Source organism: Drosophila erecta, unplaced genomic scaffold, assembly GCF_003286155.1.
Source record: "Drosophila erecta strain 14021-0224.00,06,07 unplaced genomic scaffold, DereRS2 tig00000021-arrow-pilon, whole genome shotgun sequence".
NCBI classification, from domain to species: domain Eukaryota; kingdom Metazoa; phylum Arthropoda; class Insecta; order Diptera; family Drosophilidae; genus Drosophila; species Drosophila erecta.
In genome coordinates this window covers 11761317-11774050 of record NW_020825198.1, presented here as the reverse complement: position 1 = coordinate 11774050, position 12734 = coordinate 11761317, and the positions used below count along the sequence as shown (strand labels likewise).

Here is a 12734-nt window from a genome sequence, read left to right as displayed (position 1 = left end):
CTAAACAATTAAACAGACGGGACTTGTATGTTGTGCTGTATTGTGTTGTGTTTATATACCCATAGCAAGAACCAATGGCAATGAAGAAAACTTACTTTAGAAACAGAAACAGATGCGCTCGACGTAGAATATTAGAAGCCAATTTTTGTGTATTACAACGGTTCACCTGTCCCGATGTAGATAATTGCAACTCGATCCACTCCAGTTTCACTGTACTGCTGTCCAGGCCTAAGCTACAAAAACTATACTCTTAACGACACCCACTTTCAATCTGTTGAACTTTGAATGCGATGCAATGAACTCGAACAAAAACACAAGGCAAATGATACATGTATTTATATGTAGGTATGTGGGTTATTAATAGAATACAGGTGGAATTAAATGCAAAGACAAACCTTTTAAGTCAGCAAAAACAAATGAAAGCAAACATGGCAAAAGCATGAGAAATGATAATAAAATAAACTGTTATGTTCAATCGAGATGTGATGTTTTATTACTGGTTAAGCGGAGTATTACTTGCTGCACTTGAATTACTTGAAGTATTACTATCCTGCGAAATCAAAAATCAACAACGACATCAATTTTCTGGGATTTTCAAATCAACAACGCAGGTGGGCAAGCCTGGATGCCACTGAAAATATATCGCGCCTCGTCTGGACACAGTCTAATCCCGAATCGTATATACACATTTGTATCCAATCGCAGATATACTTGATACAAATTTCAAGCTTTGTTCTAGCTATGGGCTATGAAGAGCTACAATTCATTTATAAAGCAGGCCTACACATATCGGAACTTGAGTATAATTCTTTCTATCCTGGGCTTCAAAATTAAAACCTATATTACGTATCTTGCTTTTGTGAATATAAGCCGCCAATTCACGAATTGTTTACCAAACGTGTTTACAAATTAGAAATGCTGATAAACAAATCGGCACAAAACAGCATTCTTATCACCATTTCAGCTTCACAACGTTAAATACTCAAAAAAAAGTTTATATTCGGTTGTATATGAAATTATAACTATTACAAATTGAAATTCTCTGTTAAATTGTTTTTACTGCTACTTTTTCTTTTAGTATACCCTAATGTTTTTATTACCTCAAATAAATAAGATTTTGTTTTTCTGTGTAACTTTGATGTATCCCGCTGTGAAAGTGATTGTATCTCACACTCACATAGGCAAATTCATTTTGTTGAAAGCCGGCAATCTCAGAGAACCATTCTCCGCTCAAAACATTTCCCAGTTGAGTTTGAATCACTAGGCGAGGCGGTCGCATCAGAGTAAGCCAAAAATCAGACCGTCGCCTAATTGAGGAAATGGCAATCTCCGCTTGGACGCTTCTGGTGGCGCTGATCGTCGTGTGGATTTCTGGAGCGGAGGTCGACGCACAGGTGCCGGGTCCACGGACTCGATACCAGCCCAACTGGAGCAGCTTGGACCAGAGACCACTGCCCCAGTGGTACGACGATGCCAAGGTGGGCATCTTTCTGCACTACGGCGTTTACTCTGTGCCCAGTTTCGGATCCGAGTGGTTCTGGACCAACTGGAAAAGTATGAATGTTCGAAGAATGTGAATCGATATATAGATTGTAACATTTGTATAACTTCCCTTTCAGATCTCCGTAATCCAGAATACGTCCAATTCATGCAGCGTAATTACAAGCCGGACTTCACTTATCAGGAATTCGCGAGCCAATTCACAGCGGAGCTATTCAATGCCACCAAGTGGGCGTTACTCTTTAAAAATAGCGGAGCCAGGTACTCCCACACACACACGGTGTTATCTTACAATTCAATGCCTCCGATCATTAATCCTCATTAATCTCCAGATACGTAGTGCTCACCAGCAAGCATCACGACGGCTTCACGCTGTGGCCCTCGAAGAACAGCTACGGATGGAATTCCATGGATGTGGGACCCAAGCGGGATATAGTCAGTAAGTGGGTCTGAAATAGGTAATCCCAGACAAAAAGATGAAGACAGAGCTTCAAAGACTACGTCTTTATACCCGTAGAGTAAAAGGGTATTCTAGATTGGTTGAAAAGTATGTAACAGGCAGAAGGAAGCGTTTCCGAGCATATAAAGTATATATTCTTGATCAGGATCAATAGCCGAGTCTGTCCGTCCGTGTGTCCGTTCGTCCGTCTGTCCGTATGAACGCCACGATCTCTCTTCTTCATCGATCTCTCTAGGCTCTCTTCTTCATAATAACTCTCTAAAAATAGGGTATAATTTATTAAAATTATATGTTAATACACTTTGCATTTTCCCAGAGGAACTGGCTGCCGCTATACGAAAGGAGTCCGATCTTCGGTTCGGACTTTACTATTCCCTATTCGAATGGTTCAACCCACTGTGGACCGACGACAAGCTGCATCTCTTGATGCAACAGCACTTCGTGGAGCGAAAGGTGCGGCCGGAGCAAATGGAGCTGGTGCAGCAGTACCTGCCGGAGATCATCTGGTCTGATGGCGACTGGGAGGCGCCAGCGAAGTACTGGCGCTCCGAGGAGTTCATCGCCTGGCTGTATAATGATAGCCCTGTGAGGGATACGGTGGTGACCAACGATCGCTGGGGTTTCGGCACTGCCTGCATGCATGGTGACTTCTACAATTGTGCCGATCGCTTCAATCCCGGCGTTCTGCAGGCCCACAAGTGGGAAAACGCCTTCACACTGGATCGCACCAGCTGGGGTCAGCGATTCGATGTCTCTTTGGCCGATTTCATGACCTCCAAGGAAGTCATTAAAGGTGGGTACAGTAATGCAAAAAATCATTTAACAGATTAGACTACTCCTCTCACATTTCGCAGAGATTGTCACCACCGTGAGCTGCAATGGCAATGTGCTGATCAATGTTGGCCCAACCAAGTTTGGAACCATTCTGCCCATTTTCGAGGAGCGTCTAAGGGACATGGGTCGCTGGCTGGAGATCAATGGCGAGGGTATTTACGGCAGTGTGCCCTGGATTTATCAAAACGATACCCTCACCGCAAATGTTTGGTACACGCGACAAAAGGAGGCATCCAATGGAAAAATCACCGTTTACGCATTTGTGCTGGAGTATCCGTACGACACCAATGAACTGGATATTTATCCGCTTGGCAAGGACGTCAACATGTTCCAAAATGTGATGTTGACTGGCATCGACATGGGCACCGGTGGCGATGTCCTGAATGAGCAAAGTACCCAGGTAGTCATGCTGGGCATGGAGGACACAACAATTAAGGTATGTAACATTAGCCACTAATTAATAGATGCAACCTAACTTTCTTCTAATACATTCGCTTTAGTGGGCTGCTGTCCGTAACAGGTTGCACATCGAGTTTCCACCCAAACATCACATTGACAAAAGAGGCCTTAACTACGCCTGGACTTTCAAAATAACTATAATGTAGTCATGGCCATTTAACCATGTATTATTAACCAGACAAAGTTACTTTCGTTTTATACGAAGGAAAACACGCTCAACTCATTGCATTAGTATATTGTATCAGATTGCGAATTTCCTTGAGTCTAGGTGTGTTTCTATAATGTTCTAGGGAGTGGTGTCCGCCTCCGGCTTGGGAACGCCTGTCCGGTGCTTGTGGGCCGCCAGTTGTGCCCGTGAAAGGACTCCGCCGTCGCAGGAGACGCAGTGGTAGTGGGTGTGCCGCTGGGCGTATGAGCAGCCGGGGGAATCGCACTGCTCGTTGCCGGCCACCTTGCGGAATCCCGCACTCCGGACGTAGTCCTGGCGAAGGTGCAGTCTTCGATGGGCCACCACCTTGTTCGAGTCCGTGCACACGTAATCGCACTTGCGGCAATGAAAGTGCGATGTTTTCCTAGAGGATGCCGCCACTGCCTCTGTGGGATCTGTAGAACAGGCGCAATCAAAAAAATGCGCTGATAATTCTGGGATGGCTTACCTATCCGGTTTTGGTGGTTAGTCTCCGTGGCCGTGGCAGTTGCAGTGGCATATGAGCAACTGGCCACTCCGCATTGCATGTTGGCCCGGAATTGACGGAAATCGTCGCCCATCAACGTGTCCATCCGCTCATGTCGTGCCGTATGTTGCACAAAGCGGGTCTTGTCGCAGAAGCTGTAGTGGCAATCTCGCCGGTTGCAGTGGAAGTGCGACTGGTGATTCCGGTAGCCACACCGCTCGAATCCGCAGTCCTCGTTGAAGCGGAATTTCAGGTAGCCACTTGGTATGTCGTGATCCCGGATCCGTTTCACCGCAGTCCTCTGGCCGGAATTCATCGTTGTGGTTGCCGCACTTGCCACCGCACTTGCCGTTGCACTTGCCGCTGCATTGAGGAGCATTAGCTTTTGTTGAGCGGCATTCTCCAGCAAGAGTCGCATGTCCAGCAGGGGTCCTGAAACTGCGGGACCTGCTCCTGATCCCGGTAACGCCAGTGGTTGGCTGGCTGCCGCCAGAAAGCTGGGCAGCAGCACCTGTCGCTGGTACAAATCGATCAGCTGCTTAAACTGCAGCAGATTCATATTCAAAGCTGGTCCCACTGCCGCCGGTGTGGCTGTAGCTTCCTGCAGAGACGAACGCATGCTCAGATCCTCCGGCTGGTCCACCTCCAAGTCAGCTGACTCCTGGCGACTGTGATATCTCGAGCTACACACTTCCGGCGTTTCTCGATGGGCAGCTGATTCGCAATTCGCGTTCTCCGGATAAAAAGTTCCCGCCGCTCGAACAACTGCATTGAATCGTAAGTTTGAATAAGTCAAGTTTCGTATGCCTGAAACTAAGCCAGCTTACCTGAAACTTTGTCCAAAATCCTGCTTGATGCACTCCTTGACGAGATTGATTCTAGAGGTTCTGAAGGCTGTAAGGTGGGCTGTAACCACATTAAACAGATATAAAATAAGAAATACAAGTTTATTTGTTAGGTAGTTTCTTGAACAACTTTTACCTGGGCTGAAGACTCATGGCGGCTACTCCGAGACTCCGTCTCACTCCGCGCTGCAACACGGGGCACTTGAATGGCGCTTCTCTTGCCAGCCTGCTCCACAGACGACGATGATGACGGCGATGGCGCCCAGACGCGACCCCTTTTCCGGTAGCGACTAGGTGTGAGATCAGTGGCTGATCCATCCCGATCCGCCAGAGACAAGCGATCCTCTGCAGTGGCCCCCGTGGCGGATGAGCCACTGGGAACTGGTGCTCCTGGGCCGGAGTATTCGCTTCGCTCCAGCTTGAAGCTGGTGAAGATGGCCTGCGGCGAGTGCTGCGCCTGTATGGGCATCATAAAAATAGAAAAACGCATATCTCTGAATTTGTTGACAAACGAAATCTGTGTCCAAAATTCCACGCAGCAATGTGGGGGCGCCTTTCATGGAATTAAATTACTTTGGCATGGCAGGGCCGTACTTGCTGCTGTTGTCATTGTCATAGTTTTCGGATTAAACATTTTGGATTTATGACAAACAGTCGGCCGCAACCAGTTTATTACTCGTATTTCCGAAATTACTGTTAATGTTTGTCGTTGGTCCAAAATGTCACTATTTAAATTTTGTTCACGCATCAAATCAATAATAAAATGAAAAAAGAGAGAAAGAACGAGTGAAGTGAAGTGAAAAAGCCAAAAGCAAAAACAATGGAGAAACCATTAAAAATATCAAATACAAGTGCAGCTCATGGATACCCTAAAGCAATCCAAAAATAGGCTTACGAAAATGGTAAACAAATATTTACCACGAATATGGAAAATAAATAAATTATAATATGGATGGGCGATATGAAAAGCACAGAAGTGGCTTCAAATCACTGCAAACCCTATATAAAACAATGAAATCTTATGTGCCAGTTACACAAATTTCTACCCTTGAAGAATCCAAATAGTTTCACTTGTGACAGTGTATACGGCACTCTCACATTTACCCATAACAATAATTACACCGAAAATATTGAAAGACAATGAAACGAGTTTGCCTTTGCCTTTGGCACACACCTTATTTGATTAAATGCGATACAAGTGTGTATGGGAATTATTATTATTATTATTACTGCTGTTGCTAATGCCGCGTATCACTCCTTTCTATCGCCATTTGGGATTATCGAAGCGGTTTCAAGGGATCAAAGTGGGCGGCGCTGCGCGAGGAGATCCACCCATTGCACCACCTTGATTCCCGACTCCGATTTGGGTCACCCTAGCCCCCACCCCTTCGGCTCCCAGAGTTGGCACGGCTTACTTCCCAAAAGAATGCCACAAATGGCAATCGACAAAATATTTATTCAAATTTGTCTTTTATTCACCCAGCGGTACACTGAGAAAAGGGGATGCAACTTTTTCGGGCAAACCTAATGGGTTATGTCTTGGATGTACAACTTTTAGCTGATTCCTAATATCCCTTAGAATTCATAGGTATTTTCAAAATATTATATTAATTTAGATATAGGGGGAATGTTGTTTAAGAAACATTTGGGATGTTTTTGAAATAAAATAAATGTATGTGCTAGTAGTTTGAATGACTACGTTTAGGAGCCAATTAATGACCCAAAACTTCAAAACCCCAGTTTCTCGCAACCCTTTTTTTGGAATTGACCCACATTTCTCGCGGTGTACTGTCCATGCTCATTGTGCTCGCCAAGGAGAGTGACGCGTGGGCTGGGTAATCGTAAACACACAAGTGCGATGTGGTGCGTGTGCATGAGCTTGGCTCGAAAAAATGTAGAAATTATGAAAATGACAGTTAAAAGCACATAACGCTCGTCGCCTGGGCAGCGCTGGGGAGGGGTGAGGGGGGAGGGGAGTGTATCGAGGGGGAGTGGGTGGCCAAAAGGGGGATTATCGGGGGCAGGTGGCGGAGTGCCAAGAGAAGTGCCGTCGACGTCGCTAGACGGGCAGCAAGTGAAATAAATGCGGAAACACTCGTTGTCAATATTAATATGACGAATATGGCAAAAACCAAATCCGAAAACTCAATTCAACGCACAGCACACTAAATGCCGCATTAGGCACCCCCCCCCCCTCCCTTTGGCGGGGAAATGGGGATGGGGGATGGGCTCCGAATGGCTGACGTTGCACACAAATAGGCGCAAATTCCTAATTACAATCGAGCCTCGATCGGATCGCAGACAGACCGAAAAGGAACCAAGCAACTGGGTCGAGTCAGAGCTGGAATATTTTCACGAGAACCTCGAGAATAATGGGAAAATGGCAGCAGTATTCCAGGAACATGAACTCTTTTATGATTTCCTAATTATATAAACCTATATCATCAGTTTACTACATTTTAGGCCTTGTAAAAGTGATGCAAATTGTTTTTTTCTAAGTTCTGAAGCAAAAAAGTTTTGAAATTTGTTTTTTGTGTGCGTAGCTATAAAGTATTCACAAATTCAAAAGTGCATCGTATTTTGAAATATACTCACGCTCTTGTAGACCTCCACAAAGCGATTCTTCGGCGGACGACCCCGTTTCCGATTGAAGAAGCCATCGATGGAGGTGATCTGGGTGGGCGGGCCGTGGTCACTTGGACTGGAGGACTCGATCTCCGCGACGACACTGCTGCTGGAGTCCATGCCGTGGTCTTCCCCTAAAACAGCTGGAAAATCAGAAGAGGTGAGCCCGCGAATGGATACCGATGGAAATGCCCGACTCGTGACTCATTCAACCCGCTGCCACTCAGCAAAAATCGAGGCGAATTGCCAGAAAAAGGGGCCTTTGACCACCTTGAAAGGTTAACACCCGATCGGAGGTCAGGTTTCGGCGCCAAACCCTTGGCAATCGCAATTCCAGTTGCACTTGTGCGATTCTATTCCTCTTTCCCCACAGCGATGCATTCTTTCCACGGATTTTGTCAATGTGGCTATAATTTTTGCGCTTCTCATTAGAGCAGAAAAGTATTTGCTACTCGTTTGGTTTTTAAAGTGTATCCCGCGGCGAAGAGACACCAACTGTCGACTTCGCTGGAACACTTTGCATACATGTGCTGCATATGACTCGATAGGGATCGATATTTGGCATGCGAGCATGCGGGTGGCACTGCCAACCAATTCCCCAGGAGATGCCAGCTGGATTAGTGGCGAAATCTGTGGGGCAAGTAAGTGGATTCCCGCCCTGCCCGCCACCGAGTACAATGGTTGTCAAAGGGCTCGGCGTAATGGGTGGTCCCACCAATTAAGAGGATCTGGAGCTCCTTGGCCGCCGTCGGCGATTGTCTGCCGGCGATTAGTCCACCTGGAAACTGAATGCCTGGCCCAACTGCGCGATAGACATCTACATGAGAGAGAGTTTTAGTCATTTATCCATGTCCATATTATTCAATTCACTGCCAAGGAGCCGAAAACAAAAGAGCCGCGATTCTTGAGATTGCCCAGCCATTAGCCAGCAATTGACAATTTGAAGGGGCAGGCAGATTTATCTCCACATCGGGCACACAAGCACAAGCCACTCGCAGAGTCATAGCCATATAATACCACCCACCCACCAATTATAAGTCGCACATTGCAGTTTGCACTGGGTTTCGTATCCTGTCCAATTGCTTAATTGCACTTATTTGTCGCTTAAGTCGGATCGAACTTGGCTCAAACCGCCGCCGCCTTTATATACTAGGTACTATCCACCGAAACGCGTCCACCAGCGACGAGCAATGGCACTCGAGTGGCGATCGGATCGCAAAAGCCGCCGATTCGAGTCGGGCCCAAACCGAATTCGGGCCCGAGCCGAGTGAATCAGCTGATCCATTGACCAAGTCATAACATAAGAGCCGAATCCACATGCAACTTAGAGCCGCAGCCAAGGCATTGGTAGCAGATACATGCGAAGATAGCATTGAATACCTTGAATGAATTCCTTCAGAACCAAATTGAAAATAAACGCACTTCAGACGTATGCAGTTCAACTAATTTTATTAATTCTTACTTATCAAGTCAATTGATGAAAACGAAAACAAGGCGGAGTCGGAGTCGAAGGCGAAGTCAAAGTCCTGGCCGAGCTGCAGGGGTGCAGGGGTCACATCGTTTGGTGCGGGAGTGGTTCGAGGATCCTCAAGGAGACGCCTTACAACAGCCACTGGGGTTCGCCGCAGACGCACTGGCGGACCTTGCGCTCCAGATTGCGGAGTATGTTGTTCAGGTCCTGGCACAGTGCATCCCTCTTGGCACATCCTTGGCAGGGTTCGCCTCCAGGACCGCAGGGCTTGCAGCCGCATGGCTTGCTGGTGGGCCTAGCTGTGGCACGCTTAGTTGTGGCACGCTTAGTTGGGGCACGCTTGGTTGTGGCGCGTTTAGTTGGGGCACGCTTAGTTGTGGCACGCTTAGTTGGGGCACGCTTGGTTGTGGCGCGTTTAGTTGGGGCACGCTTAGTTGTGGCACGCTTAGTTGGGGCACGCTTAGTTGTGGCGCGTTTAGTTGGGGCACGCTTAGTTGTGGCGCGTTTAGTTGGGGCACGCTTAGTTGTGGCGCGTTTAGTTGTTTTGGTGGCCCTCACAGTGGTGCGTCTGGTTGTCTTGCGCTTAGTTGGGTTGCGCCTAGTTGTGGCACGCTTAGTTGTGGCACGCTTAGTTGGGGCACGCCTAGTTGTGGTGCGTCTGGTTGGGTTGCGCCTAGTTGTGGCACGCTTAGTTGTGGCACGCCTAGTTGGGGCGCGTTTAGTTGTGGTGCGCCTAGTTGTGGCGCGTTTAGTTGTGGCCCTAACTGTGGTGCGTCTAGTTGTGGCGCGTTTAGTGGTGCGCCTAGTTGTGGCGCGCTTAGTGGTGGCCCTAACTGTGGTGCGTCTAGTTGTGGCGCGTTTAGTTGTGGGCCTAGCTGTGGGGCGCTTAGTTGTTGCGGTGCATTCAGCTGGCCTTGTGGGTGGCGGGCAGCGAGTAGTTGTGGGTGGCGGGCAGCGAGTAGTTGTGGGTGGCCTACAGGTGGTGGTTGTTACTGGCGCGCAAGTTGGCCTTGCTGTGGTGCAGGGCTTGGGAGTGGTTCTTTTGGGGCAGCCACAATCCGAACCGTTGGCAACATGGGCGCAGGCAATAAGCAGGATCCCAACTGAGGAATAATATCAGTGGATGAAATAGTTGTGGCGAAAAATACCGATTCCAGGAGCGATCGGTGCAACCTACCTAGGGCGGTGGCAATGGTCAGCTTCATGTTTGTTACTTGATTGTCCGCAAACTGATACCTTTCATGGAGAGTCCTCACCTTTTTATAGGTACATTTTCCTCTGAAACTGCAATTCTAAAAATGGAGGCAGTGTGTCGATAATGCAAACACAAGCCGCCTTTTCGTGTTTGCTTGATTTTTTCGGGTCGATTCGATCGTCTGGACTTAATTTTAGAAAAAACGTGTAGAGCTGTTTTGCAGACGCAATGCGTTTATTTTTTGAACACTTTATTTAAACTTTAATATTAGTCTTTATTATAGGCTGGGTTTATAATATAACATAGGTTCTAACTAGGTTCAGTTTCGCAACTAGTCGAATACAAATACAAATATGAGTTCTACTATTTCATTTGATGAAGTTAGCTTATAGTAATTGCACTCTTAAAATATACTTTTAAGGTTTGAATTAGGATATACTTTGGGTAATTTGCGTTTCGACATGCTATTTTACGTTAGATCAATGAATTTACATACATCTACATACATCTTCCTTACTTGCTAGCGGATACCCAAACCTTTAGTTCATGTGAATTCTAGACCACTCAAAAGCAACAAAATTTTCCAAAATCCTTACCTATTCTTAATCCCCTTAATAAATCCGTACAATTGAAGACGCCTGAAAGTAAATATAATAAGAAAAAACAAGAGAGTACACATTTTAACATTTAACATTTTACGGGCATATACATAGAAATGGGGGAATACAATCATCAAATGGAGAAAAATTATAAGAGTTTTCAAAAGTTCGGGCGTGACAGTATTCGGTCGTTGGTGGGCGTTAGAGTGGGCGTGGCAACATCTGAAAAACAAACTTGCGTTGCGTCTATGGCTTAATCTCAACCGTCTAGCTTTCATAGTTCCTGATATCTCGACGTTCATACGGACGGACAGATGGACGGACAAAGAGAATATAATATAAAGAACAAGAACATATAACAAGAATGAACAAGAATATATATAATTTGCATGGTCAGAAACGCTTACTTTTGTCTTTTACATACTTTTCAACAAATGTAGTATACTGTTTTACTTTACAAGTAACTGGTATATTATGATATTATATATAAAAAATGTTTTCACAATGGACAACAATTTATTAATACGATCATTAAGAATCGCAGATTTTTAAGTATAACTTAAGAATTCCTCTTCTAAATACCGAACCTTTAAAATCATTCCTTATTTGGTCACGGTCTTATGTTGTTAAAAAATCACCCCAAACCTTCATATGCACCTTTAACCTTGGTCAAAACTATTACTACTAAAAATACTACTAAAAACATCTCCTACGACTTTTATCGCGCTATCTCGAATTAATACATATAAGTACATATACATAATAAAAGTATGCAAGAAATCTATTATTTCCTCAATTTTTTGTTGGTATCTCGATTAAGTTTTCGGTCATATCATGTTTGGCTTGGTACATTGTTATTAATATCATAAACCTTTATACAGCTGTCTTAATCACTCGGTAAGCCAATGAGTCGGCGTATATTGATTGAAAATATTTGATATACGTTAATAAGACCTACTTCGTGTGGAGGAGGGAAATCATTTTGATAATTATTATTTGTACTCAATATCCCTAGAATAAAACGGAAGCAATTCCACTATGAAAGGGTTCATTCCAACTCCAGAAAATCGCAGAACACTGCAACTCGCAAATTCGATATAATTTTAAGTTATTTCACTTCGGACTCTTCCCCAAATTCTAGCACATTTCAAGATGAAGTTCCTATTCGTGGTAGCCCTATTGCCCTGGCCATCCAAATGGCTCACTACAACCACTGAAGCCTCCACTTCAACAACCACCGCGCCAACAACGACAACCACTGTAGGAACTACCATGATGACACCAGCCTCTTCCACCCACAAAAAGCGTTGTTGGTGGCGCAACAACTGGTGCCACAACCGCATCCCCCGGAGGAGGTGCAAGCACGCAAAGAGGTGCAGGATCGTCGTGGTCGTGACCCGCAGGAAGAACTAGTTGTGACACTTTCCAAGGGATGCATCTCAAAATAAACACTCCAAGACAGCCAAATAAGTCAGTTCTCCAGTGGCAAGCATTATAAAGATTGGGTTGTGCAGAAATGATAACAGTTTTATTAAAAGGGCTGGAAAGCAGATAACAGGTTTGCTGATTGCTGATCAGGTTGAAGATACATCTCTAGAGCAACCATTCTTGTTCTCCGCAGACGCACAGACGCACCTTCCGCTCGAGATCACTCATGATGTTGATTAAATCTTTGCAGAGGGGAACCCGTTCAGGACAATTAGCACACGCCTTGCCACCAGGTCCACAAGGCTGGCATCCACACGCCTCGGATGCGGAGGCAAGATCGCAGCATCCGATGAGCAGGATGCAGGCTGGTCCAGGATTACCGCAGGAGTAAGTGGATTAGGATTAGTGATAAGGTATAACTTTCCGCACTTACCAATGATGGCGACAACGATCAGCTTCATGGTTGCTGCTTGCTAAGTTAACTTTTACAGATGGTACCGGTCCATGAGTACTCTACACCTTTTATAGCACAAAGTATTATGGAATCAATGGAAATTTTAGCGTTTCCATCCAAAAATAAAATACACGTATATCGGGCAAACCATTTGTACTTATGCAAATAGAAACCCCATATTGAAGTTCGC

At 45.6% G+C, this 12734-nt stretch overlaps 4 protein-coding genes across 4 annotated transcripts; 1 reads left to right on the top strand and 3 right to left on the bottom strand.

Annotated features, from left to right (window-relative positions):
* The first annotated feature begins 1101 nt into the window (after positions 1 to 1101).
* On the top strand, positions 1102 to 3499 carry LOC6544458 (putative alpha-L-fucosidase). The gene is made up of 6 exons (XM_001972360.3): positions 1102 to 1554; positions 1620 to 1761; positions 1833 to 1939; positions 2277 to 2753; positions 2815 to 3230; positions 3295 to 3499. Exons 1-6 carry the CDS (start codon positions 1320 to 1322, stop codon positions 3397 to 3399), a joined length of 1482 nt encoding a protein of 493 aa, XP_001972396.1. The 5' UTR covers positions 1102 to 1319; the 3' UTR covers positions 3400 to 3499.
* Positions 3419 to 8618, bottom strand: LOC6544457. The gene is made up of 6 exons (XM_001972359.3): positions 8426 to 8618; positions 7368 to 7540; positions 4909 to 5229; positions 4755 to 4833; positions 3910 to 4692; positions 3419 to 3856 (listed from the first exon to the last, which is right to left on the bottom strand). Exons 2-6 carry the CDS (start codon positions 7515 to 7517, stop codon positions 3540 to 3542), a joined length of 1650 nt encoding a protein of 549 aa, XP_001972395.1. The 5' UTR covers positions 7518 to 7540; positions 8426 to 8618; the 3' UTR covers positions 3419 to 3539.
* A 256-nt stretch (positions 8619 to 8874) lies between these two features.
* LOC6544456 (salivary glue protein Sgs-3) lies at positions 8875 to 10103 on the bottom strand. The gene is made up of 2 exons (XM_001972358.3): positions 10046 to 10103; positions 8875 to 9971 (listed from the first exon to the last, which is right to left on the bottom strand). The coding sequence occupies exons 1-2, from the start codon at positions 10071 to 10073 to the stop codon at positions 8998 to 9000; spliced, it is 1002 nt and encodes a 333-aa protein (XP_001972394.1). The 5' UTR covers positions 10074 to 10103; the 3' UTR covers positions 8875 to 8997.
* Positions 10104 to 12168: 2065 nt separating this feature from the next.
* On the bottom strand, positions 12169 to 12596 carry LOC6544454 (salivary glue protein Sgs-8). The gene is made up of 2 exons (XM_001972356.3): positions 12524 to 12596; positions 12169 to 12455 (listed from the first exon to the last, which is right to left on the bottom strand). Exons 1-2 carry the CDS (start codon positions 12549 to 12551, stop codon positions 12256 to 12258), a joined length of 228 nt encoding a protein of 75 aa, XP_001972392.1. The 5' UTR covers positions 12552 to 12596; the 3' UTR covers positions 12169 to 12255.
* Positions 12597 to 12734: the final 138 nt, after the last annotated feature.

What these genes read in the sequence shown, in the direction of transcription:
- LOC6544456 (XM_001972358.3), bottom strand. Translation starts at nt 10,073, where the DNA reads ATGAAGCTGACCATTGCCACCGCCCTAG. An exon ending in GACCATTGCCACCGCCCTAG is followed by an intron (nt 9,972 to 10,045) that starts GTAGGTTGCACC and finishes ATTATTCCTCAG; the next exon opens with TTGGGATCCTGCTTATTGCC.
- LOC6544454 (XM_001972356.3), bottom strand. Translation starts at nt 12,551, where the DNA reads ATGAAGCTGATCGTTGTCGCCATCATTG. An exon ending in GATCGTTGTCGCCATCATTG is followed by an intron (nt 12,456 to 12,523) that starts GTAAGTGCGGAA and finishes ATCCTGGACCAG; the next exon opens with CCTGCATCCTGCTCATCGGA.
- LOC6544457 (XM_001972359.3), bottom strand. Translation starts at nt 7,517, where the DNA reads ATGGACTCCAGCAGCAGTGTCGTCGCGGAGATCGAGTCCTCCAGTCCA. An exon ending in TTGTGGAGGTCTACAAGAGC is followed by an intron (nt 5,230 to 7,367) that starts GTGAGTATATTT and finishes ATGCCCATACAG; the next exon opens with GCGCAGCACTCGCCGCAGGC. An exon ending in GCCATGAGTCTTCAGCCCAG is followed by an intron (nt 4,834 to 4,908) that starts GTAAAAGTTGTT and finishes ATGTGGTTACAG; the next exon opens with CCCACCTTACAGCCTTCAGA.
- LOC6544458 (XM_001972360.3), top strand. Translation starts at nt 1,320, where the DNA reads ATGGCAATCTCCGCTTGGACGCTTCTGGTGGCGCTGATCGTCGTGTGG. An exon ending in TTTAAAAATAGCGGAGCCAG is followed by an intron (nt 1,762 to 1,832) that starts GTACTCCCACAC and finishes ATTAATCTCCAG; the next exon opens with ATACGTAGTGCTCACCAGCA. An exon ending in CTCCAAGGAAGTCATTAAAG is followed by an intron (nt 2,754 to 2,814) that starts GTGGGTACAGTA and finishes CACATTTCGCAG; the next exon opens with AGATTGTCACCACCGTGAGC.